The 25,670-nt window shown below is 44.8% G+C and overlaps 1 protein-coding gene across 2 annotated transcripts in view; it reads left to right on the top strand.

The window, feature by feature from the left end:
* PITPNB (phosphatidylinositol transfer protein beta) overlaps window positions 1-15,704 on the top strand; it is a 60,032-nt gene extending 44,328 nt beyond the window's left edge. Inside the window, exons 9-12 of one of the 2 annotated variants that reach the window (XM_079762785.1) lie at window positions 7,002-7,112; window positions 8,988-9,110; window positions 12,471-12,556; window positions 13,701-15,704. In XM_079762785.1, coding sequence (XP_079618911.1) covers window positions 7,002-7,112; window positions 8,988-9,110; window positions 12,471-12,518 — 282 coding nt within the window. In that variant the 3' untranslated portion in view covers window positions 12,519-12,556; window positions 13,701-15,704. The remainder of the gene's footprint in view (window positions 1-7,001; window positions 7,113-8,987; window positions 9,111-12,470; window positions 12,557-13,700) is intronic. The other variant, XM_079762784.1, reaches the window with a different exon arrangement.
* The last annotated feature ends 9,966 nt before the right edge of the window (window positions 15,705-25,670 follow it).

Genomic DNA, 25,670 nt, shown 5'->3' with positions numbered 1-25,670 from the left:
GTATATAGTGTCACTCCTAGAGTAATTGGACACAAGCATGAAGCATGTCATCGTTGTTATTAGTGCAATGGGTGTGAGCTCCAAAAATATTAAGTTTGGAGACATGGAAAAGGGGCATGATTATCTTCGCACAGGCAGTACATTTTCCGGCCTTAACTTCATCTTCCTTATTTTTGTGACTTTAGTTTAACTTACATAGTTTAATCTTTTGAACTTGATCTCACATTTACTTCTTCCGTTTAACATTTCTCATTTGCCCAAACATGTAGGGATCTTCTACCTCTGAACCCTTCTGGGGGCCTTTGTTGATGACCTGCTCATGGCACTTGGTGTGTCTGTGTCAGGGAAGGGGTTCATGTTTTCCCTCTGCATCCCTTCCCCAGCCTCCTGTGTTTGTCCCACGTTATTCACTGAATTTCCAGCCAGAGGCTCTGTGTCTGACTTAGCTTGTCTAGCACAGATGTTTGCTCAGAGTGGATACTGAGTATTTACTAGATTTCAGGTAACTATTTTAAACCAAATAAAAATCAAATGTTGGACTTGCCATATACTTAGAGAGAATATATGCCTGGTGTAGGTCTATCAAAATAACTAGCAAAATCTAAACAGAATTGAGGGAATGGCTGTGAGTCAGGGAATCGGGTTTTGCTTGAAATTTCAGTACACACATTTCACATATATTCTATAATCTTGTGTTGATATTTACTGATGCATGTACTGGCAACAGCCCCAGCACATCATTTATTTTTAACTTGCTTAGTGAAATCTGGGTTGGAAACTTACATTACAAAATCAACAGCTGAAATTGAGCATTCAGACTCTCTTAAGTTGAAAAATTAAGATATGAAGGGAGTGTGAGTCTTTTAGAAACTGCTGTGTTCTTGCAAAGTATTACCTTTAGTTGAATGTGGCATATACTTATTCCATCTTCATCCTAATACATTTTAAATAAGAAACTGTGTATGGGGAGTTGATAATGTAGCATAAGACTGTGAGAGACTATTTTTAGAAATTGAGTTTTCAGAATGCCTTTGGTTGTGGTTGTGTGTGTGTGTGTGTGTGTGTGTGTGTGTGTGTGTTTTAATTCTCTTACATTTGTGTATATTTGTTTGTCATAGATACAAGAAACTAGTTCTTGTGGATAACATGGGCTGATTGCTCACCATTCCAGTTAAACATGCTGGGTTTTGTTTAGTTATGTTGTGTGGCTTCAGTATACATTACTCTCCCTTAGGCCTCATCCACATACCTCAGAGTAACCTAATATGTGTCGTTAAATTAAAAACATGATTTGAGTTTGGGGGCTCCATTTATAGTAAGAAATGTGAAATGCAAGGAATTCAGTGAATACACAAACTAAATACAATTAGGGGAACATTTCACAACTATGTTACAGATGAAATTTTAATTATGTAGAGATGAGTCATAATTTTGGGTTCTTCTGTTAGCTCCTGGTTTTCATTTTATAGAATTTCTGATTATTCTTGTCTTTTGGTAACCAAGCATATTTTACCTTTTATTTTCAATTATTCTTTAAAATTTTTATGCTTTAATCTATATAAATCTTGTGTTTATCAGCAAAATAATTCTATTTACGGGTAGATTAGGAGTGTTAATCCTGTTTTGCCTGCTTTATGGTTATTTTTTTCAACTGATGAAGAGCAAAGATTCGGAAAACATACCTATTGTTTAAGGCCCTAGAAGAAGCTTTGTCCTGCCCCCCAGCAGTGAGCCTTCTTGAAGGAGCCCCTTTGGGTTGTATGGATTCTAGAACATTGCTCTGACTGGGGAGGAGGGGACCCCAAATATTTGTCCCATTAAGATTTTTTTCACATTTTAAAAGTTACGCATTTTTCCCCCCACAAGAATATTTCTGATAACTCTGAGAGTTGATTATATTTTACTCTGCATATATACTTGTTTTTGCTTCAGAAGTTTAAGATTAGGAAAAATTAAATACGGACTGGACTAAAGTTATATATTTAAGATCTTAGTTCAGTTTTCAGCTTGATTTTGTTTAGCTTTGATTTATTAAACATCAAAAATAAGGAAGGCAGGAAAACATATTGTTTATAGTCAATGAAGAATAAAGATTTGAAATATTAACCAGATAATTTACAGCAAAGTAAATCTTTGTTCTAAAATACTCAGCTGAGGGCAAAAAGTTTTTATAGTTTATTTTTTATGCATATTAGTTTTTTTTTATATAATGATGTTTATATATTAAATTTTGAAAATAAAGAATTATACATAGGAGAGACTAAAAGTCAATTATAGTCTCACTGTTTAATTACTTATATTTCCTGATTCATGTAGTTGATTTTGTTACAAATGTTTCTATCATAGACCTATTTATATTCATATTAAGCTTTTTTGTTCTTTTTTACCTTGTTAGTCATTCACTTAAAAGATGGTTTCTACTGGCTATTTGCATAGCAGGCCATTGTTTGGAAGGCCTATGAGGTATCCACCACTCTCCTTCAGTACATGTTGAGTTTAATAGTCCAGGTTTTTGTTGTTATAAATAAATCTACTGTGTTGTTATTTTCTTACTTGATGAATTGGGATACATTTCTGAAGGCAGAATTACCAGGTTAAAAGTATATGGTATACATAGGATATGGACAGCCTTGAGATTTTTAATTACATGGTATTATTCCGCCCCAAAAAGATGGTGCCAAGAGCATTCTTTTAGCCTTTATTTACTGCATCTGGGCAATTTGACTACTTTCTGCTTTATCAGTGTAAGCATAGAGACTTTAAAAGTTGTTTCTATTATTTAATCCCTTGTTTTAAGATCATAGCTCAAACTAACAGATGAATTGCATCATTTTTAGGATTGGATGAGACCTCAAATATCACACATATTCATAATAATAATTGAAGAAAACTATATAGCTTCTATGTCCTCAGCTTTCACCTGGGGATATTAGAGAATGTGTGAGATATTTGTACTGTGAAGAATTGGCCAAGAAATAAAGGCAGCAGGCAGTTTATTATTTATTTCTCAAATATGATGTTTTTATTGATTTTAGACAGAAGGAGAGGAAGAGGGAGAGAGAAACATGGATCGGCTGCCTCCTGCACACCCCTTACTGGGAATTGAGCCCGAAACCTGGGTATATGCCCTGACCAGGAATCAAACTGGTGACCTCTCCGTGCATGGGACTTAACCAACTGAGCCACACTGGCCAGGGCTGAACTTTTTAAAAAAAATAATTACTTGTAAGTTAGATGGAAAACAAATAGCAGATTGAGACTGACTATACATTTTAGATCTGGGGGAAGATAGCTTAGAAAGAACTGGTTCTTTTTTGTCCTGTCCTATCACTTAAACTAAATTTTATAGGCCATTATTACTTAATATATTACCAGTATTACTGTAATTGATTTGAGCAGTCTGCCAGACTCACTAGAAAGAATGTGAGAAACAATGTAGGTAATTGTTGAAGTCAACATGTGTGCTCTGTTCTTGGAACCCAAGATTGGTATGGGCTTGTTTGTATTACATTTAGCTTCTTCTTTAATTAGAACCATGCTTGATCCTGCTTTTTGTATAAAATGGTGGGAGAATTTTGAAGAGTCAGTGTCCTACTTGAAATACCCAAGGCTTTCCTTTAGCACAAGGTGTCTAATGGTTTGGGCTTTGGAGTTACAGTATCAGCAGCCCCTACTGAGTAGGACCTTGGAATATTTCACCTGGTTCTCAGCCACAGAGGAAATTCAGCCTGAGTGTGTGGGCAGGGAGAGGGTTGTTAATAAGCCCAGTAATATGGGAGGGTACAAAATTATAGGACGTTTTAAGACAAGGCATTGGATGTCAAGGCCACGGGTGTTGCCTGCCACCTGTGGCCCTGGGCTGACCGTGACTCTTGAGGAGCTACGTTCACTTGCGCCTACTTTGAGTGGCATGGAAGTGGAGGGTGGAAAGCTCTGACAGAGCCCAGCCTCTCATTTTACTGACAGAGAAGGGAGGCCCAGAGGGGTTAAGGATCCTTCCCGCCTCCATAGGAAGTTACTTTGCATAATGGGGACTGTTTGGCGGGTGTATCTTAGTGCTGTAGTCTACAGATATCCAAATGGTGTTTCATATGAAGGTCTTAGTGACACTCATTGGATTAGAGAGGACCTCAACACTCGCTCATTGCTTATGGGAAAATGATCTCTGAAAGACCGGTTTTGTCATTATATCAGGAAGGCTGGGCACTCAGAAGCTATCTGTGTGCTGTGGAAGGCACACAGGAGAGCATGGGTCCTGCAGGTCATGGAGGGGGTGGGCAGTTGCAAATAAGTGGTTTGTGCCCAGGGCCAAAGCAGCCACAACATAAGGGTGGCCCTTCTGGGAGATGGCTGGCACCCAGAGTAGTGGTTTTATCATTGCTTATGAACACAATTACACTCCTCTCTGTCAGCCACTTCTGTGTCCCCTGGCAATACCCAGCACAGATTGGGTTGTAAATGGCACCCACTTAACACTTAACTGGATTAAACTTGTTCATAAAGTATGGGGGGGGGGGGGGGTGCGTGCGCACATTTACCGAATTTTCACAGTGGTACTCTGTTTTATGGGAGGGAAATCATGGAAAAATAGAGCTAAGCTCGCCAAGTTCCTCTGTTGACATAGAACGCACCTGGAGAAGGATGGTTTGCTGTATGTAATAATCTTATTTACATGCTTATGGTGTTACCCCATTGATTTAAGTCGTGTACCAGCTCATTATTCAAAAGTGAACTGTTACTACAGAAGAGATTTTCTGATAAAAGTTGATCAATCATTCAGGACTCTATAGGACATTGAGTTCTATTAATAATACCAAAGTAGAATTTTTTCATATATCTTATCCTTAGAATTCACTTGAAACTGGAACATTATTGAGAGTTAAGGGTGGGGGGGTGAATATGGTCTGGTGCTATGATTCCACAAATGAAGAATAATCTTGAGGTTTTACAATAAGCCTAGAAATTCATCATTTTTTTGAATCCATGTATATGTGGCTAAATAGAAAGAATATTTGTTCATACAACGAACTTATTGGAAGCGGGTATGTGAGTGAGTTGAACCTGACAGGAAGTGACAGTGGCACGCTGTGACTGATGCTGGCATTGTAATGCCTTGAATGCTGTGTGCAGCCGAGAACAATGGTGAAGAAGGGAGGCCCTTGGAAAAGGCTGCTTTATCTTTTCACTCAGTAATTTGGTTTTTATAAAAAGGGTCCCCATAGTGTTGCACACGACTTTCTACTCTTTTAAGAAGCTTTGTTTAATTTTTTTTTCAAATTCAAAGTGGTAAATACGACTCTATGAAAGAATGAGGGAGAGAGAACTAACATGTGTTATGCCCTTGAGTTCCACCAGCTAAGCATGGCGCGCACACTGTCTTAGTTAGGTTTGAGATGCAGCTTTCATCTTGTAAGTACACCGCATTGGGGCTTAGAGTTTATAGACTGGCCCTTTGCCTAGACCTGTGGTCGGCAAACTGCGGCTCGCGAGCCACATGCGGCTCTTTGGCCCCTTGAGTGTGGCTCTTCCACAAAATACCACGTGCACGTACAGTGCAATTGAAACTTCGTGGCCCATGCGCAGAAGTCGGTTTTCGGCTCTCAGAAGAAATTTCAATCGTTGTACTGTTGATATTTGGCTCTGTGGACTAATGAGTTTGCCGACCACTGCCCTAGACTATACCTGCAGCCCCCTCTCTGCTATCTGTGATTCTTTGATAAGAACCTGCCTTTAGCCCTAAACTGAGCTCTGCAGGTAAGACCATGTCTGCATTTGCTTGCTGCTCCGAGCCCATTGCAGGCTCTCTCCCGGGTCAGCTCAGGAGTCTTTTGGTCTTTTGTACACACCACCTTGCAAGCTATGTGCTGCGAGCTCCTGATTCAACCCCACAGTCACCTGCTATCTGGAACCTAAGGCAGAAGGCTGCACTGAGTGTCACAGAAATGGTCAGGAATACCATGGACTGCAGTCGCCCTGCCCAGTTTTTATAATCAAAACTTAGAACTAGCCAAAAAGCCGAAAGAAGACAGCGAACACCTCCACGTACATGCAACAGTTGTTGACACTTTGCATATTTGTTTTCCCCTCTCTTCTCATTTTTCCTCTTCCTCTTTCTCCCTCTCTCCACACAAATACACATTAAAAATTTTTTTGACTGAATCTAAAAGTTCTGTGAATCTAGGGTGGCATAATCTGAGGATCCAAATTCTTATTGCTCCCTTATGTTTTCTTGGGAATGTAAATTGTAGACATTATATTTTGTTTCTTTAGTCTCTTTTAATCCAGATAGCCCACCTACTCCTCTCCCTCGTTCTTTTTTAAATATATATATATATATATATATATATATATATATATATATCCTTTTTTTTTTTTTTTTTACCATAACAACTCTTGATTTGATTCCCTGACTTCACCATTTAAACTATCAGGTGTAATCATTTGTGGATATTAAAGTCCGGATGTTTGGGATTTGCCTTCGAAGACTTGCTGCAGATCAGTTTTGCTGCTGCATCCCTTTGTATATCCCCCTTCCATTGAGAACACCTCAGTTAATAAAACACAGCCCCCCACTTGCCAATGTTTGAAGACACAGAAGACAACTAACTTCATCGTTTCTTATTGTGCCGCAGCACATTCATGGTGGGAGTACGATAATGGCTTTATGGGAACACTTACGTATTAAAGGCTCACTATGGATACGATGTGAATAGAATTTGGTGTTTAATATGAAATCTGAATAGTGTAATTTGAGACAGAGCAATGCGCCTATTAAACTGTGCAGTCAGGAAGTAACTTCGTCTGTGGAAGGACGGTTGCAGCGGGGGAATTCTGCTGCTTTTGCTAAAAAGATTTCAAATATCCAAATACCTAAGTTAAACACACATATGAGATTATAATTTTCTTCATGCATATCTGTGATGTCATTACACAGCAGTCAGTTTTAATCAAAACATAAATATCTAAGTCACGATTTCTCCTTTTCAATGTTCCTCATCTAGAAGGAGCTGGCAAACAACCCTGACTGTCCTCAGATGTGTGCCTATAAGCTGGTGACCATCAAATTCAAGTGGTGGGGGCTGCAGAGCAAAGTAGAAAACTTCATTCAGAAGGTAACGTCTGTTAAGAATGCAGTGACTTAAATGTAGCTTAAGATTTGAGGTAGCTACTCATGGGATATTTTCTCTGTTACCACTTCTTTTTTCTCATGAGGTAAAAATTACTGTTCCTGTATCAAATCTCTGCCCTTTTCTCCCTAGAAACAGCCCGCACAGAGGCCAGCAGAGGTTTTAAGGGGCTTACTTTAGGGAAGACTAGCATTTTAAAAAATATATATTTTTATTGATTTCAGAGAGGAAGGAGAGGCAGAGAGAGAGATAGAAACATCAGTGATGAGAGAGAATCATTGATCGGCTGCCTCCTGCATGCTCCACAGTGGGGGTCGAGCCTGCAACCCAGGCATATACCCTGGACCGGAATTGAACCCGGGACCCTTCAGTCCACAGGCCAACGCTCTATCCACTGAGCCAAACCGGTAGGGCAAGACTATAACATTTTTTGTTCAAAGTGCTTTCCTGGTGGTTTGCCCCGCTCTTCTGTAGAGAGCCTTGTCCACATGCAGCATGGCCCCAAGGGGCATGGTGTCTCAGCACTGGCTGGAGGGAGAGGCCAGGCCTCACCCGCTGAGGCGCTCCTTGTCCCAGCTCAGCTCGATGCCCCTCCCCCTCCCCCAGATCTCTCCCACATACACGTCCTTGTGTGCTTTGCACTCCTTTGTGGCATGTCTCCTTTTGGGGTCTTCGCTAAGAATAGTTACACTCTGAACCTAGGGTAACATAATCTGAGGATCCAAATTCTAATCACCTTTTTTATGACTTCTTTATTAAACGTGGAAGCTGCAGGGACAACTGATCTAGAATGAGGAGAGAAGTGCAGCTGTATAAAAACAGACATGGTTGTAAGCACAGAAGGAATATGAAAGTTTTTGGTATTTGCTTTTCCTATAGGGTGAATGTGTATCCATTATCATTATAAAAAAAGCCCCTTTTGTATCTCTGGAACCCACACGGGTTGCGGTGGCAGAGTTTCACCATAATTTTTTTACTTTTAAACTGGAACTGCTCTAACGTTTAAAAAAAAAAAAAAAGCATCTTAAAGCCTGGAAACTGATTCTTCTTGGGCCTGCTTACAGTTGGCCCACAGGAGGCACTCTGTAAATATTGGCTTCCTTCTTTCCTCTTGGATCATAATAATAGATTAGCAATCTAGTTCTGATAAATAGAAGTCACACATATAATTGATGAAGTCCCTTCTGTTCATGGGAAAATTGTAAAAGTTGAAGGCTGTCCAAAAATAGTAAAGTGCTCACTTTTCAGTACACTTTTCTCTCTCCTTGGAAAAGTTTAATAAAACTTAAATAACCCAGCAACTAAAATCACTAATTATATATATATGGTTTATTTATATATGCACATATACACATATAATATGGGCAGTAACATTAGAGTAGAAAAATTAGTGGAGTGTGTGTAATAATTCTTTAACTTAATAAAACATCTTATTCCAAGAACCCAGGACTCCTCTCTCAGGATGTTATTGTATTCTACCTCACAGTATTCCTTTGAATTACAGAAAAGTTAGAAATTTGAGTTGACCTTTGGTGATTGACATTTAGAAAAGGTAATAATAAATCAGGCCCAGCAGGAGTCTATGCAGGATTAGCATGTACTCATCACATTTTTTTTCAGTTTCTAGTAAATATTACTTCCTTTGCAAGAAGAGACTGTTTCATATTTCACAAGGAAATCTTTATTTTGTTTTACAAAATGGTAATAGTATGAAATTAAGAATTTCACCAATCGACATAGTAGTCTTTTCAAACCAAGTGTATGTAGATTTCATGTGTTAATTAGGACATATAAAGTTCATGTGTCATTAATCTCAGAGTTTTACCATCTTACACTACTTTTTCTTCTTTGTTTTAAAAGCAAGAAAAAAGGATATTTACAAACTTTCATCGCCAGCTTTTCTGTTGGATTGACAAGTGGATTGATCTGACAATGGAAGATATTAGGCGAATGGAAGATGAAACCCAGAAAGAATTAGAAACAGTAAGACCTCCTGTTTTGGGGAAATTCCCTCATTTTCCTTTCTAGTACTGTGTGTGTGCTTAGTAAGTATAGACTTAGAATTAAGAAGAGTATTATTAGAAGCCATTCCTTAATCTGTATATCCTTGTCAAAATCAAGTTTTTCAGACACTAATCTCTCTTCACATGTTCTGATTTCTCTTTTGTTGAGGATCTTTTCATAGAAGTAGACGAGAGCTTTCTTGAGTTAGAATGTTACCGGTAGGGTGTCCAGTTGTTTGTAAATTCTTTTTTATGCATTAGTTCTCTTTGATGGTCTCGGGTTCGCCGTCCTTGTGGACCCGCTTTCTCAGGCCAAGTTGCCTTTGGCTCATTTTGCTGTCACAGTAAGTTACTAATGTCAGCACTGGAAGTCCTAGTTCCCGCTCCTGTAGAAAAGATAAGAGGCTTGGTTTTATCACTGACTCCAGAAAAGCCTCCTCATTTCTTTTTAAGCTTTAGGCAGAAATACTGGTGATCCTTGGCCTGGAGGTCAGCCTGCCAGGTTTCAAACTTAAAACCCACCCAGCTCCTCCTCACCATGACCAGTGAGCAGGCCCTTGAGTGCCTGAGCACCCCATTTCTCCCACAGACTGGTTCTTCCCGACTTCCTCTTGCACATGTCTGCTTTTGCTTTTGCTCTGGGCTGCACTTCTTTTCAGTTGAAAGTCAGGCCCCAGGGGGACATGAGCCCCAGGAATGTCCAGGGTAGGCTAGTGGTTTCCATGCAGTCACCCCAAGTCCTGCCAGCAGTCTTCGTTTTGGAAGCCCTGCAGCTGGGAGTGTTTGACAAATGCCTGTGTGTGAGGCAGGAACTCCATTTAATCACTCGAGAGTGGCAGCAAATCAGGTTCTTTGGCACAGAAAGAAATCTATTTGTCTGGCACGGAGCATCGTAAAGAATCTGTTTAAAATTGCTTACTTTTGGTGATTACGGCAGATCTGCTTCTAATTAGCTTTATACAAACCTTCTGAAAGGACTGGGGCATACTTTCTTTATAAGGCAATAAATGTTATAACCTTATCTTATACATAAAGTAAACTTCAGGCAGTCTCCAACGTATGAATGGATTTTGTTCCAAAAGTTTTTAAGTTGAATTTTTTGAAATTTGGAACATGATTTCCCATAGAGAAAACAATATAAATTGGGGTTCGGTTTCTAGGCCAGACCATGGAAGCCTCGTTGACATCAGCTTCTTCTACTGCTCGTCTGACTCCTGAGTTTTGGATCTCGGGAATGGGGTGATCGAATAGCAAGCGTGGAAGACTCTCGCTTACCCCCTTATTTTTAGGGTGGCCCAGTCAAAATACTTAAACAGGACAGAGTAAGTCAGGGTATGTCCTGTCCTTCTTCCCATGCCTCTCACCCACTTCTGTCTTCCCTGACTCAGGAGTCAGGTGCCCTTCAGTCACCTACCACCACTGCTCCTTTGAATCCTTCTCCGCTGCCTTGCCTGGTTTCACTCCCTCCAGGAGTGCAGGCCCCAGCGATACCTGCTGGCTCTTCCTCAGCCCTTGTGAGGAGCTGCTGTCGGCCGAACATTAAAAAGAAAGCAGCATGGTTACCCTCATTCTCACTACACTCATGGTACAGCTTTGGCATCTCCGAAAATGATTTACCCACACCACGACAGAACTGGAAACAGACTTATTTCTATTGGTTTGAACTCTCAGGAAGGAGGCTTTTTTTGTGTTGATTTTGATGTTGAGGAGCTGACCATCGCATGAGGAAGAGTGCTCACAGTTGCAGGGGGATGGGTGGAGCCCTCCCTGGTTTGGGCTCTGAACCCTGCCTGTCTCTGGACCCCTTGGGTGGAACTTGGCTGAGACCTCTTCTTCCCCCAGGGAGGTTACTCCTGCTTCCCTCCCAAGTCCTCAGTCTCCTGATACCTGAACACAGAACAGCCCCAATGCTAACACGACGAGAGCCCTGACCAGGAGGTGGGAACTCGCTCCCGCCTCTGGCAGGAGCCTGCAGTCTCCGCCACTTCTCCCTGCAAGCTGTTCTTTGTGAGTTGGCAATGACACTTGGAAAAGGAGGTGTAAGATAGGCAAGTAGTTTCACAGAAGCCCAAGTTATTAGAAGCTATCATCATTATTGCACCCACATGACTCAGCCTAACTCCCCCAAGAAGTTGGTAGGAATCTATCATTGGTTCAGGGTTGGGGGTACATATTTCAATAGCATCTTAAGGCAAATTTCAGATCAAGTGTTGACCATCTTAACATACAATCCCATTTCAGTCATTTTGTTCAAGTCATTGGGTGGGGGATGCTCTATTCCACATCTAATGGTTGGTTCGTGAGCATCTTCAGAGTCTGGGCAGCATCATGCCTCTAGGCCAAGCCGCCTACCCAGAAAGCACCGCCTCCTGAAGAGGCTTAAGGCTTTCAAGTCCTCTTCACCACGGAGGAATTTCCCTTTTCTTGAGGTCCTGTTTCCCTGACACCTGATGATAGAATTGGATACGTTGCTCTTGTTAATTCTGAAATACTTTTAAGAATTGGATTTTTTCAAATGGCCTTCGGCCCTGGAGAGAAGGAATCGCATCGTGAGAGGTTAGGCATGAGAGAATGCCCCTGCCCGTAATCCTGCAGAGAAACACTGGGTTTGGGCAAAGCAGCCGAGAGAACCCTTTGAGCAAACCTTTTGCGTTTGTTCTCAACTCGCACTTCTGTGGGGTTGAAGGAGAAGGGTTGAGGTTTAGAAATGTGTTTATTGTATTTATTCCTTTTCTGTTCATTCTTTTCCTTTTCTCAGTGAGGTTTTTACTTGTCTGTAGTTTATTGTTATGGAATGCCTGTTCTTTCTGATGCATCCCTGTGTCTGTCCTTCATCGTTTCTCATGCATTGTTCCTGTGCTCGCTTGTTCTTCCTTTCCACTTTCCTGTTTTCAAGAAACTTCCCATAAGGAACTTCTCGGAGGGACCTTGGTCTCAGAAGCCACGGAGGTGGCCATTCCTCATGGCTTCCTGTCTGGTCCGGGGACTATAGAAGGATGAGCCAGACCATCCGGGCATTTTCTCACCTCATATTGGTGAATGGTTCATTTACCCTTGGCTGTCTTTGATAATTTTACATCATCAGTCTGCAGACTTTTGTTTCCTAGATTCAAGCATAGGTACACATTTTTTTATGCTGTGCAAAAAAATCCTTTTGCAACATTTTCTTTTGACCAAGATTACGAAAAGGGCCTCAGAACCTCATTCTCTATGTGGAAATGGCTATAAACAGGCAGTGGTCACTTCACAATCTCTTCTAGATCTTTTTTTCTCCCCTTGCTTGACTAACCCAATACAGAGTCTATGATTTCAGCAGCTCATGCTTTTATTTTACGTTTAGATGCGTAAGAAGGGTTCCGTCCGAGGCACGTCGGCTGCTGATGTCTAGATGAGTCCCCTGTAGGGTCAGAGACAATATCAAACTGTGTAAGTGAAGACCTGGGTAAAAAGGATATTTGAAAACCAATACCTTTTTAGTAATGAGTAGTTAACTCGCCGAGAGAGGCTAAGTGTTAAATGTGGTTTAAATTTTGGAATGTAAGCGATTATATTTTAGAAATTGACAGTAAATGCTATTCTATAAAAATGGAACAGGTTGGATTTAGTAATCCCTAACTACTTCTTAGTGTTACTGGGTTAGAAACCAGCTGTCGATGGCCAGTTAATTGATCTGTTTCTCAGTGGGACCTTTTGTGGTTAGTAAGGAAAGATTTTAAAGCATTTTAAGTCAAAGACCTTTTATCCCACACCATAAGGGCCAACCTCAGTGATTCGTTTTAGTTGAATTTTTTTTCCTGAACACCAGAGAGTCATCCTTTATGGTGACCCTTCAATTATCTTGATAGTTAGCTTTTTACTTTAGCTTTTATTCCCAGTGTAAAACATGTCTATGGTCTTATTCCTCTAGCACAAATTTATTTGCTTAAATTCGAGATTTTTCTATAGGGGATAAAAGAGCCTCAAAATCTACCAGTATTGAAACCAGTGTGAGGAAACAAAAGTTGACAGGATACTGTTGTCATTTGTTAACATTGAACTGCGGTGTTAATTGAGGAAAAGCACAAGACAGAACATTCTTGTCACTCCACTGTAGTTCGTTACTGCCCTTACATGTGATACCTGCTCTATGTTATAGAACATGGGAGACCTGACGTGTTCAGTAGTGAAAAGAGGTAGTTGTACCAAATAAGAATGAATGAATCCTGCCAGGATCCCCTCCAAGCTCTTTCTTTAAATTCAGTGTCCCGTTTAAAAAAAAAAAAAAAATCAACTTAATTATTTTTTGTTAAGTTCTTCTAAGTTTCTGTGATTTGTATTCGCTTCTCATTTACTTTCCCTCCAATGAAACAAAATGTTACGCCATCAGTACTAGTAAGACCACGATCTTCGAGAGGTTAAATTTTTAAAATGCAGTAGTTGGGGTCCATTTTCTGTCAAGAGTTTTAATACATTGAAGGTTTTGTTTATTTGTTTGTTTGTTTTCAGGAGAATGTGTGCAACAAGCTATTGTCTCACGTTTTTGCGTCTCTCTGAATGTTAACACGTTGCCCTTCTTTCACTTTCCTTGCAGTTACGTAACCAAGGTCAAGTGAGGGGCACAAGTGCAGCCAGTGATGAGTGAAGAAGAATCTGACCAGGATCTCACAGTGTCGGCATTTCCCAGCCACGTGCTTGTGACTGTGTACGCACATGCACAGCTTCCCAACCACGTGTATATATATGTTTGTGCGTGTATGTCTGTAGCTGTATATAAAGCGCATGTAGAGCTACAGATCAGAATACACACACTTGTGTATATATGTACATATAAACATACTGAAGGGATTAGTACAATTTCTCCAAAGTACTGTACCTATCTTCAGCAAGAATGCAAAAGAAAATATTTTCAATATATATACCTGGAACAGATTTTAATAATCAGAGTAATACCATTAATGGACAAATTGACTGCAGTATAATACTAGCTGGTATGTTTCATAAATGTCAAGTTGTGGACCAATAAATATATATATATATATACATACATAAATATATGTGTATATATATAGCCTTTTATTACTTTTCTGTTCTTTTAAATCAGTCTCTTAAAATTTTTATTTTCTCATAAGCAACTGACTCCCACAAAAAAATTTACTCAAAATCTGTTGGTATTCCAGTGAATGTGGACTATAAATGCTGAATGTATATACAACGATTTACTTCTGGATGGTCATTATCTCACAACCAAATTGGACAATATCTGTTAGTAAGGAGTGAAGTTATAGACCAGTTTTTACTTGTTTGCCCTGAGGGACAAAATCCTTTTAAAAGAAAAATCCAGTTTTTATTGGATTTTTTGTATTTTAAATTTCAAGTATTTTTCTACATCAGACATAGCAAAAAAAACGGAGATGATGGTTTGTGATGTATAATAAACACTATACAATTTTCAGGCTCCTGTTAGGCAAACAAAGAAATTGGTGAAGAGATTAATAGCATTGTAGGCTGTTTGGAAAAATGGGGAGTGCACTGCTTCCGCCGAGTCTTTTTCTGGAAAAGACTGTTTTCTGAAATTACTGCTTGGAACCTATGCAAATGAGCTCGATTCCTCACAGCTTACACGACAGAGTATAGATAGTGATGGTGTTTTGCTCTTTTCATGTTGAAACACTTTAAGGAGGAGATACTGACTTTGAAATAGGAAGAATTTAAGAGGCAGCGTGAGGTCTGCCTGCACACGGTTAGGAGGCCCAGCTGAGGGGCCAGCGCCCCCCCACCCCCACCCTCTCGGCTGTGCCCTCAAGTACAATGTCATTGGAACATACCCTGAACAAGCATCATGGAAATGCTGGTTAGAAGCGGCTGCCACCTTTTTGTTTTAAAGAAAGGAAGGACAGCTAGGTATGAATTTATCAGCTTTCTTTGTCCGAATCGCGTTTCTCTCCTGTCAGTCAGTCCTGGAAGCTTGAATAGAAGGATATTGTGGAAGCCTTCAGGTTACAAACTGTCTTCTTTAACCTCCCGTCCCTCCTGCAACACGCCAGCCCCTGTAGTCACATCACATTAGTAGTCTGACTTGCTGACAGTCCTGCCCCCCACTCCTCACTGCTCTTTCCCACATGTTCCGTGTCCCCACCGAAGCGACCGTAGTGACTCCAGGATGTCTTGTGCATCGTGACGCCGTGATCCTCAGCTCCAAGCCCCACCTGGCGGATGTCCTCTGTGTACTCAGGATCAAGACTGATGTTTACTCTCCGAGCACTGTTGTAAGATAGGTTCTGTCATCGCGTAATCATTGTCTGCAAAGTGTTTGATGCGAGGAAGATTATTGCTAATTTTGTGAAATAAAGAGTCTCGTCCTCTCCTCTTAATGAACTTAACTCTCGCTGGCATCTGTAGCATCGTCGGGAGCTGGGGCGCACATGGCAATGAGAGCCCGGCGCATGGATTTTAATGTTTTTCTAACAACTGTGGAGATTTGAGGGAATGTGTGGTGAATGTAAAATATCTAGTTTACTTGGCAGTCTCTTGTGTAAATTACAGTAAAACAAAGTAAATGAAATTTAAACAAAAAATAAATTTGATCACAAAACGCCACTTGTGTGCTTGAGTGGTTGTTTCCCTGATGCCACGTCTGCTTCCGAACACTACAATCCACTTCTCGGCTCTTTTCAAAAATTCTCTCAATTGCAGCACTGCCACTCTGGGAAAATAAAGAAAAAAAGTGTGTGTGTGTGTGTGTGTGTGTGTGTGTTTTAATTGCAAACTCCTGTTCTTGAAATGCGCCTATGCCACATTAAGTTGTTACATTTGGCTTCTTAAATAATTTTCTGTCTTTAAAAGCTAAGCAGTAAACTAAAGAAGGATTATTTATTATTAGTCTCAGAGGTTTTTTAAAAATTATTTTTAGCCCTAGCCGGTTTGGCTCAGTGGATAGAGTGTTGGCCTGCGGACTTAAGGGTTTTGAGTTCGATTCCGGTCAAGGGCACATGCCCGGGTTGCGGCTCGATCCCCAGTAAGGGGTGTGTGTGCAGGAGGCAGCCGGTCAGTGATTCTCATCATGGATGCTTCTATCTCTCCCTTTCCTGTCTTCTCTGAAATCAATAAAAATATATATATTTTTAGAAAATTATATTTAAAGGGGAAAAATACAGAATACCCATAGTATTTTTTAAAAGCACTCAGTAAGGATTGTGCTTTGTTTTACCTTTTCCTCTTTTAGGACTTTGGAAGGCCTGCTGTTTGGGGACATGTAACAACCATTTTCTCGTGGTTCCAGCTTACATCCTCGAGTTGCTCAACCTTGGGAGCGGTGGCCAGCCATGTGGATGTATTTAATGTAGAATGTTGAATGTCCGGGGTGTTCTTTGGTTCACTTTCCGAGGTAATTTTCTCAGTGTTGTGTTTCAGGCAGGGTTTGCGTTCATACTGGCAGTCTGTCCGTGCATTCGGCAGTCGGACACTTGCACGCCCAGCACTCGGTCTTGCTGGCGGTATCGAGGTGAATGCAAGCAGTGCACAGTCCAGTATGGGAGGCAGACGTGTGGACCAACGAGTTACCGTTCTGTGTAACTTAACAGCACAGAGCTGCTTGAGAGAGGTCTCTGACATCATTCACATTGTACAGATGAGGGAGCAGACGTCCAGGCCGAAGGCAGCTGGGATAGGCGAGGGCCTGGGGGTCAGCACACCCCTCCGGGCCCCTCGCTGAGTCCTGGACTTCCTGTCTGTCAGTGGAAGCCATAACGTCCAGCTGTGGAGTGTTCAGGGTCAGCTGAGATAGTACACCCTCTACCATATGGTACGCCCTCTGCCGCGTGATCTCTTACTTCCTATTCCATTCATTTACCAAACCGCTTCCTGGTTGAACTAAAATCACTGTGGACCTAACACCTGGCTTTTGGAAAGCTCACCTCTCTCTCTCCCTTCTTGAACTTGCTGAGCTGTAAGTTTCACAGCTCAGCCTCCTCCTCAAATCTGGTTTCTGAGGAGGTAGGAGACATTAACCAGGTGATTTGCCCATCTCTCAGCAGCTGAGCTGACAAGGGGTCGGTATGACATTCCCTGTCCTTCACCACTTGATATTGAATGCCGCTGTGTTAGGAGATGGAGTTCAATGGACACCAATCCAGTTTTTTGTGTTACCGGCAATTTTAGAGTTTGGGACTTCTCATGAGAGAGAGAGAGGGGAAGTGCGAGGGGACAGGTTAAAGATGGTCCTGCTGAGCGTGGAGCAGCTAAAGCCGACAGAGTGCCTCCCAGGAGCCCTGCCGGTGCCACTTGGGGTTACGCTTTCTGACTTGGAAATATTAAGCAACAGCAGGTCCCTTCAAAACCATTTCTTCCACCGGATTGGAGTGCGAAAAGCAGAAATTGCAGAGATTCTCAAGCTGCCTCCCACAAGCAGTGTGGGACAGGGTGAGGGCCTCATCACTTTTTGTTTTCCTTTTCTTTTTGAAAGTGCTGTGTTTCAAGGCATCTTTGATTGTTTAAAGGGAATTCAGAACTCATTGTTGCTCCCCCGACTCCTTCAAGATGGCTTGTACTCCCTGGAGGGGTGAGGGGTTGCATGGGGAACCACTGCTTCCTCATTTCTCTTCCACGGAGTTAAATCGCGAGTTACAATGTGTCCTTCATTCTGGCCAGGCTGTTATTGTTCCCAGACTGCACGTGAGGGCTCCCCTATCTTGAGGGTTTTATTCTGTTACGCTAGGGCTACCGGCTTGAGAAACTTCAGCTTTTGTCAACCAGAGAAGGTCTCCGCCCCGGCTGCCCCTGAGAGTCATGTGGGGAGGAGCCTTTAAAAAAAAAATAATAAGCTGCCCCACCCGTTGCCTTTCTGTGGCTTGGGTTCTGTGCCCTGTTTTCAAAGGCCAGGCAGGCGAAGGGAGCTCAGAATTCCCCCTCTTCCTGGACGATCATTGAGAAGACGGCTTTCCCGCCAAGTCACCCGATTTCTCCCCCTTCTTCAAAGCCACGTGCCGCTTTCCAGGCCGCCTGCCTTCACCTGGGGCGACCTCTGCGGAGTCCGCACCCTCAAGTGGCTCTTGCAGACGCTGCCTTGGTTAAGAGGTCATCTTTCATATGCATGTTTTGCATCTCGAGTCAGCTTGGGAACTCCCGGGCAGGAGTCACCGTGACACCCGAAGTCACCTTCCCTGGTGGGAAGTTTGGCTCCGAGACTGTGCCTTTTGCCCACAGCAGGGACCTGCCTAACCCTCTGTGAGGCCGCTTTTGAGTCTGGGCGAGAGGAGAGGAAAGTAGAACCAACAAGCAAAGATCTAATTTCTGGCCTCAGACACTTGAAGCCTGACCACTAGCTGCCGCGGGAGGTAGTCCTTCGGGCAGCGAGTAGGACGAAGTGCGATGAGACAGAGGAGGGAGCTCCAAGCCCGCGTTTCCTCCCCACTTCCCAGACATCCAACCCAGAGCTTCGGTAGACTTCAAACTAAACTCTCTCCTCCCCCTGAATGTGCTGTCTTCTCACGGAGTCTTACAAGTGCCCCAGAAGGTTTTTATTTTGATGTAGTCCCATTTGTTTATTTTTCCCCCTTTGTTTCCCTGGCCCGAGGAGATGGCTCAGCAAACATATTGCTACAAGAGATGTCTGGGATTTTTGCTGCCTACGGCTTCTTCTAGGCTTTGTATGGTCTCGTGACTTCCATTTAAGTCTTTCATCCATTTGGAGTTTATTCTTGTGTGTGGTGTAAGTTGGTGGTCTAGTTTCATTTTATATATATAAAATGGAAACAGCCCATGTGTATCAGTAGATGAGCGGATAAAAAAGGTGTGATGCATGTACACCATGGAATACTACGCAGCTGTAAAAAAAAGAAGAAGGATCTCTTACCCTTTGAGACAGCAGGGAGGGACCTGGAGGGTATTAAGCTAAGCGAAATAAGCCAGTCAGAGGAAAACAAGTATCACATGATCTCACTTATATGTGGACTAATGAACAAAATAAACGGGCAGATTAGGTCCAGAGACAGGGAAGCATGGATAGCAATCAGGGTGTGCCAGAGGGGACTGTCTAGGACACCCCTGATCATACCGCATGCACCCCTGCGCAAACACCGGCATGGCTCCCTAAGGCCCAAAAGGCCAGTGCCGCCCGAACCCGCAGACAGAGGGCCGCATTGCGCGTCTATAAAGCGGAGTCAGAGATGCTCGTCCACATCTTGGCCGTCGGAGCGTCAGGCACGAGTGAGAGGGACTGAGCTGTTCTCTGCCGCCTGTGACCCGGATGTTGCCCTTGGAAAGGACTCTACGCGCAGGAAGACAGTCGCTGCCGTTTGCCATCAGCTGAAATACGATAATGCTGGCGAGCTAGACTCTTCTCAATTGGCATATTTTGCTTCACTATATGTCTGTTGTCCAGAAAATACCATCTGTGGCTGTTAAACTAGACGCTCTCTTTGTGCAAACACTCACAGAATGTCCTATACATTTCCCATGATAGGAACTTGGCTCCCTAGATTCTATCTCGGACATGTTAGCCTGAGCTCGGCTTGGCGGCTGCTGAGGGGGCACAGGATGTCCGGGCCTTTGCCTAGAAAATCGGCCCCGAGTTTCCCTGAGTCCGTGACCCTCGACCTTGGGCCGAATCTGTTGACTCCTCGAGTCCCGAGGAGCAGGAAAGCCCTGGGACATGCTTCGGCCTCATTGACCCCCTATATATGCTGACACCACCTGCTCATCAGTCCGGAGCAGAACTGCCGTGCGCTCCAGACTGAGGGAGCTTCAGAAGTGGAACAGAGGAGTGGCTTACGGTGTTCAGTAACGTATGTGCTACACAAAAGCTGCGCCTCTGGGCAGCCCGCTGCACGCTGGCTCCCTGCAGCCTGGAATGCCGATGGCATGTTCTCTCCGCCGCCCCTTTCCCATGGCCCTGGAAGCCCTAAACGGCCAAGCCTACCGGGAGGTGCTGGGAGCGCCTCCCATCCCTGGTGCTCTGCAGACCTCACTCCAACACGTCTTTCCCAGAGAGAAACTGCAGGGCCAGAGCCTCCTCCCAACCAAGGCTCAGGATCGGGCCCAGAACAGCCCCGCGTAGACATGGCACAGGCCGTTCGCTTAGGTCAGGGCTTGGCAAACTCTAAAGGGCCGTGCAGTAAATATTTTGGACTTTGTGGGACGTGCAGTCTCCGTGGCAAATACTCAGCTCTGCCTTGGTAGCTGGAAAGCAGCTATGGACGACGATGTTGTGTAAACAAATGGGTGTGGTGGTGTTCCAATAAAACTTTATTTACACAAACAGGGGGTGGGCTGGATTTGGCCCAAGGGCCATAGTTTGCCAATCTCTACGTTTAGATTCTTCCATCCAAAAAGCCAACGCCTTATAGCACCGTGGCAGGCACTGTGCTAAGCCCAGCACATAAATAAATGTGATCATACTGCAGGCCCCCCTGATCTTCACCACCACCCGACCAGGTAGAGCCATGCCCCTCTACAGAGGGGGAAACCGAGGCCCGAATAAGAGTACATTTCCTAGGTCACCTTACCGAAAGCAGTGGAACCTCGGTTGTAATCCTGCGGCCACTACGGAGTCGGGCGTCACCACTGCTCATCCAGCCTCCCTGACTCTCAGAACCGCCAAGTGCCACGCCTGTGGCATGTACTGAGGGTCCATTAAGGAGCGGCCTTAACGATAAGAATCCTATTGCGGACACACTGTGTTCTTTTTTAATTATTTATTTTTATTTTTAATATTTTTCTTGATTTCAGAGAGGAAGGGAGAGGGAGGGAGGGAGAGAAACATCAATGGTGAGAGAGAATCATTGATCGGCTGCCTCCTGCACGCCCCCTCCTGGGGATTGAACCCGCAACCTGGGCATGTGCCCTTGATCAGAATTGAACCCGGGGATCCTTCAGTCCACAGGCCGACGCTCTATCCATGAGCCAAACCGGCCAGGGCCGGACCCCCTATGTTCTTAAACACCAGTTAGAGGCAGGCATCCATGACTGATTCTTCCCAGAGCTCAGAGCCAAGAAGGCATTTCTCCCTTACACGGAGTTGAATTCCCCTCCATCTGGTGTCAGGCAACGCCCTTTTTGCAGTTTCTGTCCCACTGAGGCAGCCTCTTTAGGCGGGGTCCCTTTCCCCCCAACCCCCCCCCTCCCCCAGCCATCCCACGCCTCACACTTGATTTTTATGATGGCGCTGTGACATTTGAGGGTGTGTGGCCCCCCTGCATCCATCCCTCCTCTGCAAGTCACCCCGGCATCGTCGGGGGGGGGGGGGCGGGGGGGAGATCTAGCGATAATTCTGAGATGTGTGTGGAAATACAAACAGTGTCTGCTGCGCGGAGGTGAGAAATCGGGGCTGCAGTCCCCGCGCAGCTGCAGGAAACCTCTGGGCCTGCGAACATCTGGAGGGAGCTGTGCGGTTGTTTTGTTAGCATGGGATTGTGGGTAGTTACCCCTCCCCCTTCAGAACTGTCTGCAAGCCTCTCACTGTACAAGAGGATCTTAGTGGAAACTATTTTTGTCAGGCACGGGCCCTGAGAACACTTCCCCATACAGGGCTGCCCGGCCGGGCCTTCTATCACGGGGGATAAGATTTTTCCTTTCAGCATCTGGTGGGCCATGAGCTCACTCTTCTTCCTAGGCGTGTGCCAGAAAGCCGTCTGGGGCGGGGTGGTGGGGGGGTGCGACTCAGGATTCCTCCCGGCCCCTTCCAACCCCACAGGCTCAGATTTTCCACTCGTGCGATTGAGGTCAGCATTCGGCTGGCGCGCTCCCCGCACATGCAAGCGCCGGCCTCAAGCTGGGCTTCTCCCACTGGCCCTGGAATTCGACCCCCTCCTTGGTCCTCTGGATCCCCGGGCTGTTTGAGCTCTGCCTGGCACCCAGGATCCTGGAGGGATGTGGGGGCCGGGGGGGCGCGGGGCTCCATCAGTGACTTGGGACAGGCCTGGCCCAGTCCTGGCTCTGGGCCACCAGGATGAGATGGTGGCCCCGTGTTTGCTCAGGCCTTTGTGCGCGTAGGGAAGGGGTGTCTGGCCAGGAGAGAAACAGTAGGATCACTGTTGCCTGCAAAGAGCTTCGCTCCCTCCCTTGTCAGCTCACCAGAGAATGTGGAGCCCAGCAAGCATGACTGCGGCCACTGGGTTTGACTGTGGTCGCTGCCAATGTCCCCCTCCGAGAGGCCACGTCGGACCCGGGGGCTTTGGCATCCGACCCTGCATTCCCAGCCTGCCACATCCACTTACTGGGCAACGGCCAGCTAGTGAGTCTGGGCCCCTCTGAGCCCCTGGGTCCCGCCCGTGGAGATGGAATGAGGCCATGAGATGAGCGGTGTACTGGTATACCAGGTGTGCCGGTTAATAATGCGGACTTTTTCAATAGATGGAGTTACACCTTTGCTGATATAGATGCGCTTCGATATGTATGCTATTTTGTTGTATTGACACAAGCCTCAAAACTTCGTATGTCAAATTTTCTGAAGGTGTTAACATCGTAGATATTTTTATGCTTAAAAATGTCGAATTTCGTGCCAAGAAAAGGAGCATTTGCGGCAAGTTTTAATTCATTTATTTTGAAGAAAAGCGCTGCTGAAAGTTATCGTATACTTCGGGAAGCTTATGGTGAACATGCTCCATCCATCTTAAGATGCTTGTGAACGCTGGTTTAAATGCTTTAAAGGTGATGATTTCGATGTGAAAGACAAAGAACGTCCAGGTCAACCTAAAACGTTTGAAGACCAACAATCACAAGCATTATTGGATGAAGATGTGTGTCAAACTCAAAAACAACTTGCGGAAAGATTAATCGTTGCTCAGCAAACAATTTCCGATCATTTACAAGCAATGGGAAAGATTTTAAAGGAAGGAAAATGGGTGCCACATCAACTGAACGAAAGACAAATGGAAAACTGAAAAGTCATCAGTAAAATGTTGCTTCTTCGGCACGAAAGAATGTCTTTTTTGCATCGAATTGTGACTGGTGATGAAAAGTGGATTTATTTTGAGAATCCCAAACGCACAAAATCATGGGTTGATCCAGGTCAACCATCAACATTGACTGCAAGGCCAAATCGCTTCAGAAAGAAGACAATGCTCTGCGTTTGGTGGGATCAGGAAGGTGTGGTGTACTATGAGCTTCTAAAACCAGGTGAAACTGATAATTAATACTGATTGCTACCGATAACAAATAATCAATTTGAACCACACTTAGATCTTAAAAGGACCAGGATGGGCCAGAAGACATGGCAAAGTAATTTTGCTTCATGATGACACACCATCACACATTTCAAAACCAGTTAAAGACACGTTAAAAGATCTTGCCTGGGAAGTATTAACCAACCTGGTGTATTCACCAGACCTTGCTCCTTCAGATGACCACTTGCTCCGATCGATGGCACACGCACTTTCTGAGCAGCACTTCAAAACGTACGAAGAAGTGGAAAACTGGGTCTCTGAATGGTCTGCCTCAAAACAAGAAAAGTTCTATTGGGACGGTATCCACAAATTACCTGAAAGATGGGGGAAATGTGTAGCTAGCAATGGACATTACTTTGAATAAAGCACTTTTGATGTTTCTCTTGAAAGTATCGTGTTTTCTTTGATTACAAAGTCCAAATTTTTAACTGGTTAACGGCTAATCCAAATTTTTAACCTGTATGTAACTCGTGAAAAATCTCTCCAGCACCAGATGTGCCCTTTGGTTATCCTACTAATTGGCTAGGGTGACGGGCCATCCCAGTTCGCCCAGGATGTATGGGTTTCCTGGGAGGCTGCACTGGGGATGCTAAAACCAGGACAGTCCTGGGCAAACTGGGGCAGTTGGCCATCTTATTTTGAACTCCAAATGTCAGCATTCTTTAACCCAGCAGCCTTCATTTAAGAACAAATTAAAAAGCTGAATGGACATTGTCTAGGAGGCAGGCAACCTTGTTTTCTAATCTGATGTAACCCCAACAACTGCCTTCCCAACCCCAGCCCCAGCAGGGCACAGACGGTGCCAGGGTGGGGTGGACGCCAGTCGGAGGAGGTGCTGGCCAGAAGGGCCTGGCAGGATGACTCCTAAGGGGCAAGAGCAGATCCCCCAAACCCCCCTAACCCCCCCCCCCACCCAAGCCTCCTCTCTACAGCTCACGGTTCCAACCTTGACCTTGTCCGGGAAGCCACGAGCTATCACCCTTCCCTATCTTCGAGGAAACTGGGTGCACACAGGTCAAGAAGCTCTCTCCGCTGAAAAGAGGCAGAGCTCCCTGCAGCCAAAGGCCCTTCTCCCCGACAGAGGAAGGTGGGTCAGGTCTTCCCATCTTTGCTCTCAGGACAGAGACAGACCCTGCTGTGCCCGAGGGGCCCTGCGTGTGGGCTTGGCCACCCTCTCCATCCCACCGCCTGCCCTCCCTGCTGCAGCCACGCTGGTCTTGTCCCAGGTTCTCTGAGCCAAAGCCTACAGGGTCCTCTGGGCCTGGAGCCCCTTCCCCTCCCCTGTCCAACCTTTGACCTCAGCCCACGTCCTCAAAGACACCCCCTTCCCCCCCATCCCAACTAGGCCAGCATCTTCCCTGGGCACTGCCATAGGGCAGCATCCAGGAGGGCCAGTGTCACTGCAGGCTCAGAGCCTGCCCACTGCCTGCCATGGAGTAGTCCACCCTCCCCGGATCTGCGTCAGAGAAGCCCAAAGCTTAACCCGTCTCCTCCCGCACCTTCCCCACTAGCATCTGGGCAGTCCGTTTCTTTCTTTCTTTTTCTCTTCCAGAGAGGAAGCGAGAGGGAGAGAGAGATAGAAACATCAATGATGAGAGAGCATCACCCGATCGGCTGCCTCCTGCATGCCCCCCACTGGGGATCCGGCCCACAACCTGGGCGTGTGCCCTTAACCGGAATCAAACCCAGGACCCTTCACTCTATCCACTGAGCCACACCGGCTAGGGCTGGGCAGTCCGTTTCCCTTAACCATTCTCCTGACCCTGCCTGCAGCCCAGCCGAGCCCCATCCCAGCCAGAGCCACGACACCTCCTCGATCCCCTCCCATCCTGCGCCAGGAAATATTTCTGTTTTACGGCTATCTCTGCGCCTCATGTCTCTCGCGTTATCTTAATGAATTAACTGGATCCCCATCGCGCCCCCTCCCTCTTTCTTCCCTCCCTCCCCCCCCCCCCTCCTCCCCGGGCAGTTTATGGGCTGTACAGCGATATCTGCGATCTTCGTCAACCCCTCGCGGTTGTTGTGCTGGTTCCTATTACAGTAATTGGCATAAACTTTATTCTTTTGCAGAGAGAGTTTTGGGCCCGCTGAGACCACATAACCATCTGCCATAAATTGAGACTAGTACGGCTTAGTTTGGTGAATGCAAAATTGGATCCCATCCTTCACTCCGCGGCTTGATGCAACTTCCAGATGGTTAATCCACATGAAGTAATAGGAATGCACCCGGCTCTGCTTAGCTGAAGATGGAGACGTAATATTTATTTGCTGATGTGGAGGCCCGGGACGCGGCCCTGTCGGGGTGTCAGTACACAACGCGGCGGCGGCACAAAAATGTCAGCTTGTTCCACAGGAGCGACAGCGTCCCTCCGAGTTGCCATGGGGGACCCCCGGATGTCATT

Source organism: Cnephaeus nilssonii (genome assembly GCF_951640355.1).
Source record: "Cnephaeus nilssonii genome assembly, chromosome: 22".
NCBI classification, from domain to species: Eukaryota; Metazoa; Chordata; class Mammalia; order Chiroptera; family Vespertilionidae; genus Cnephaeus; species Cnephaeus nilssonii.
This window is presented reverse-complemented; position numbering and strand designations above follow the sequence as displayed.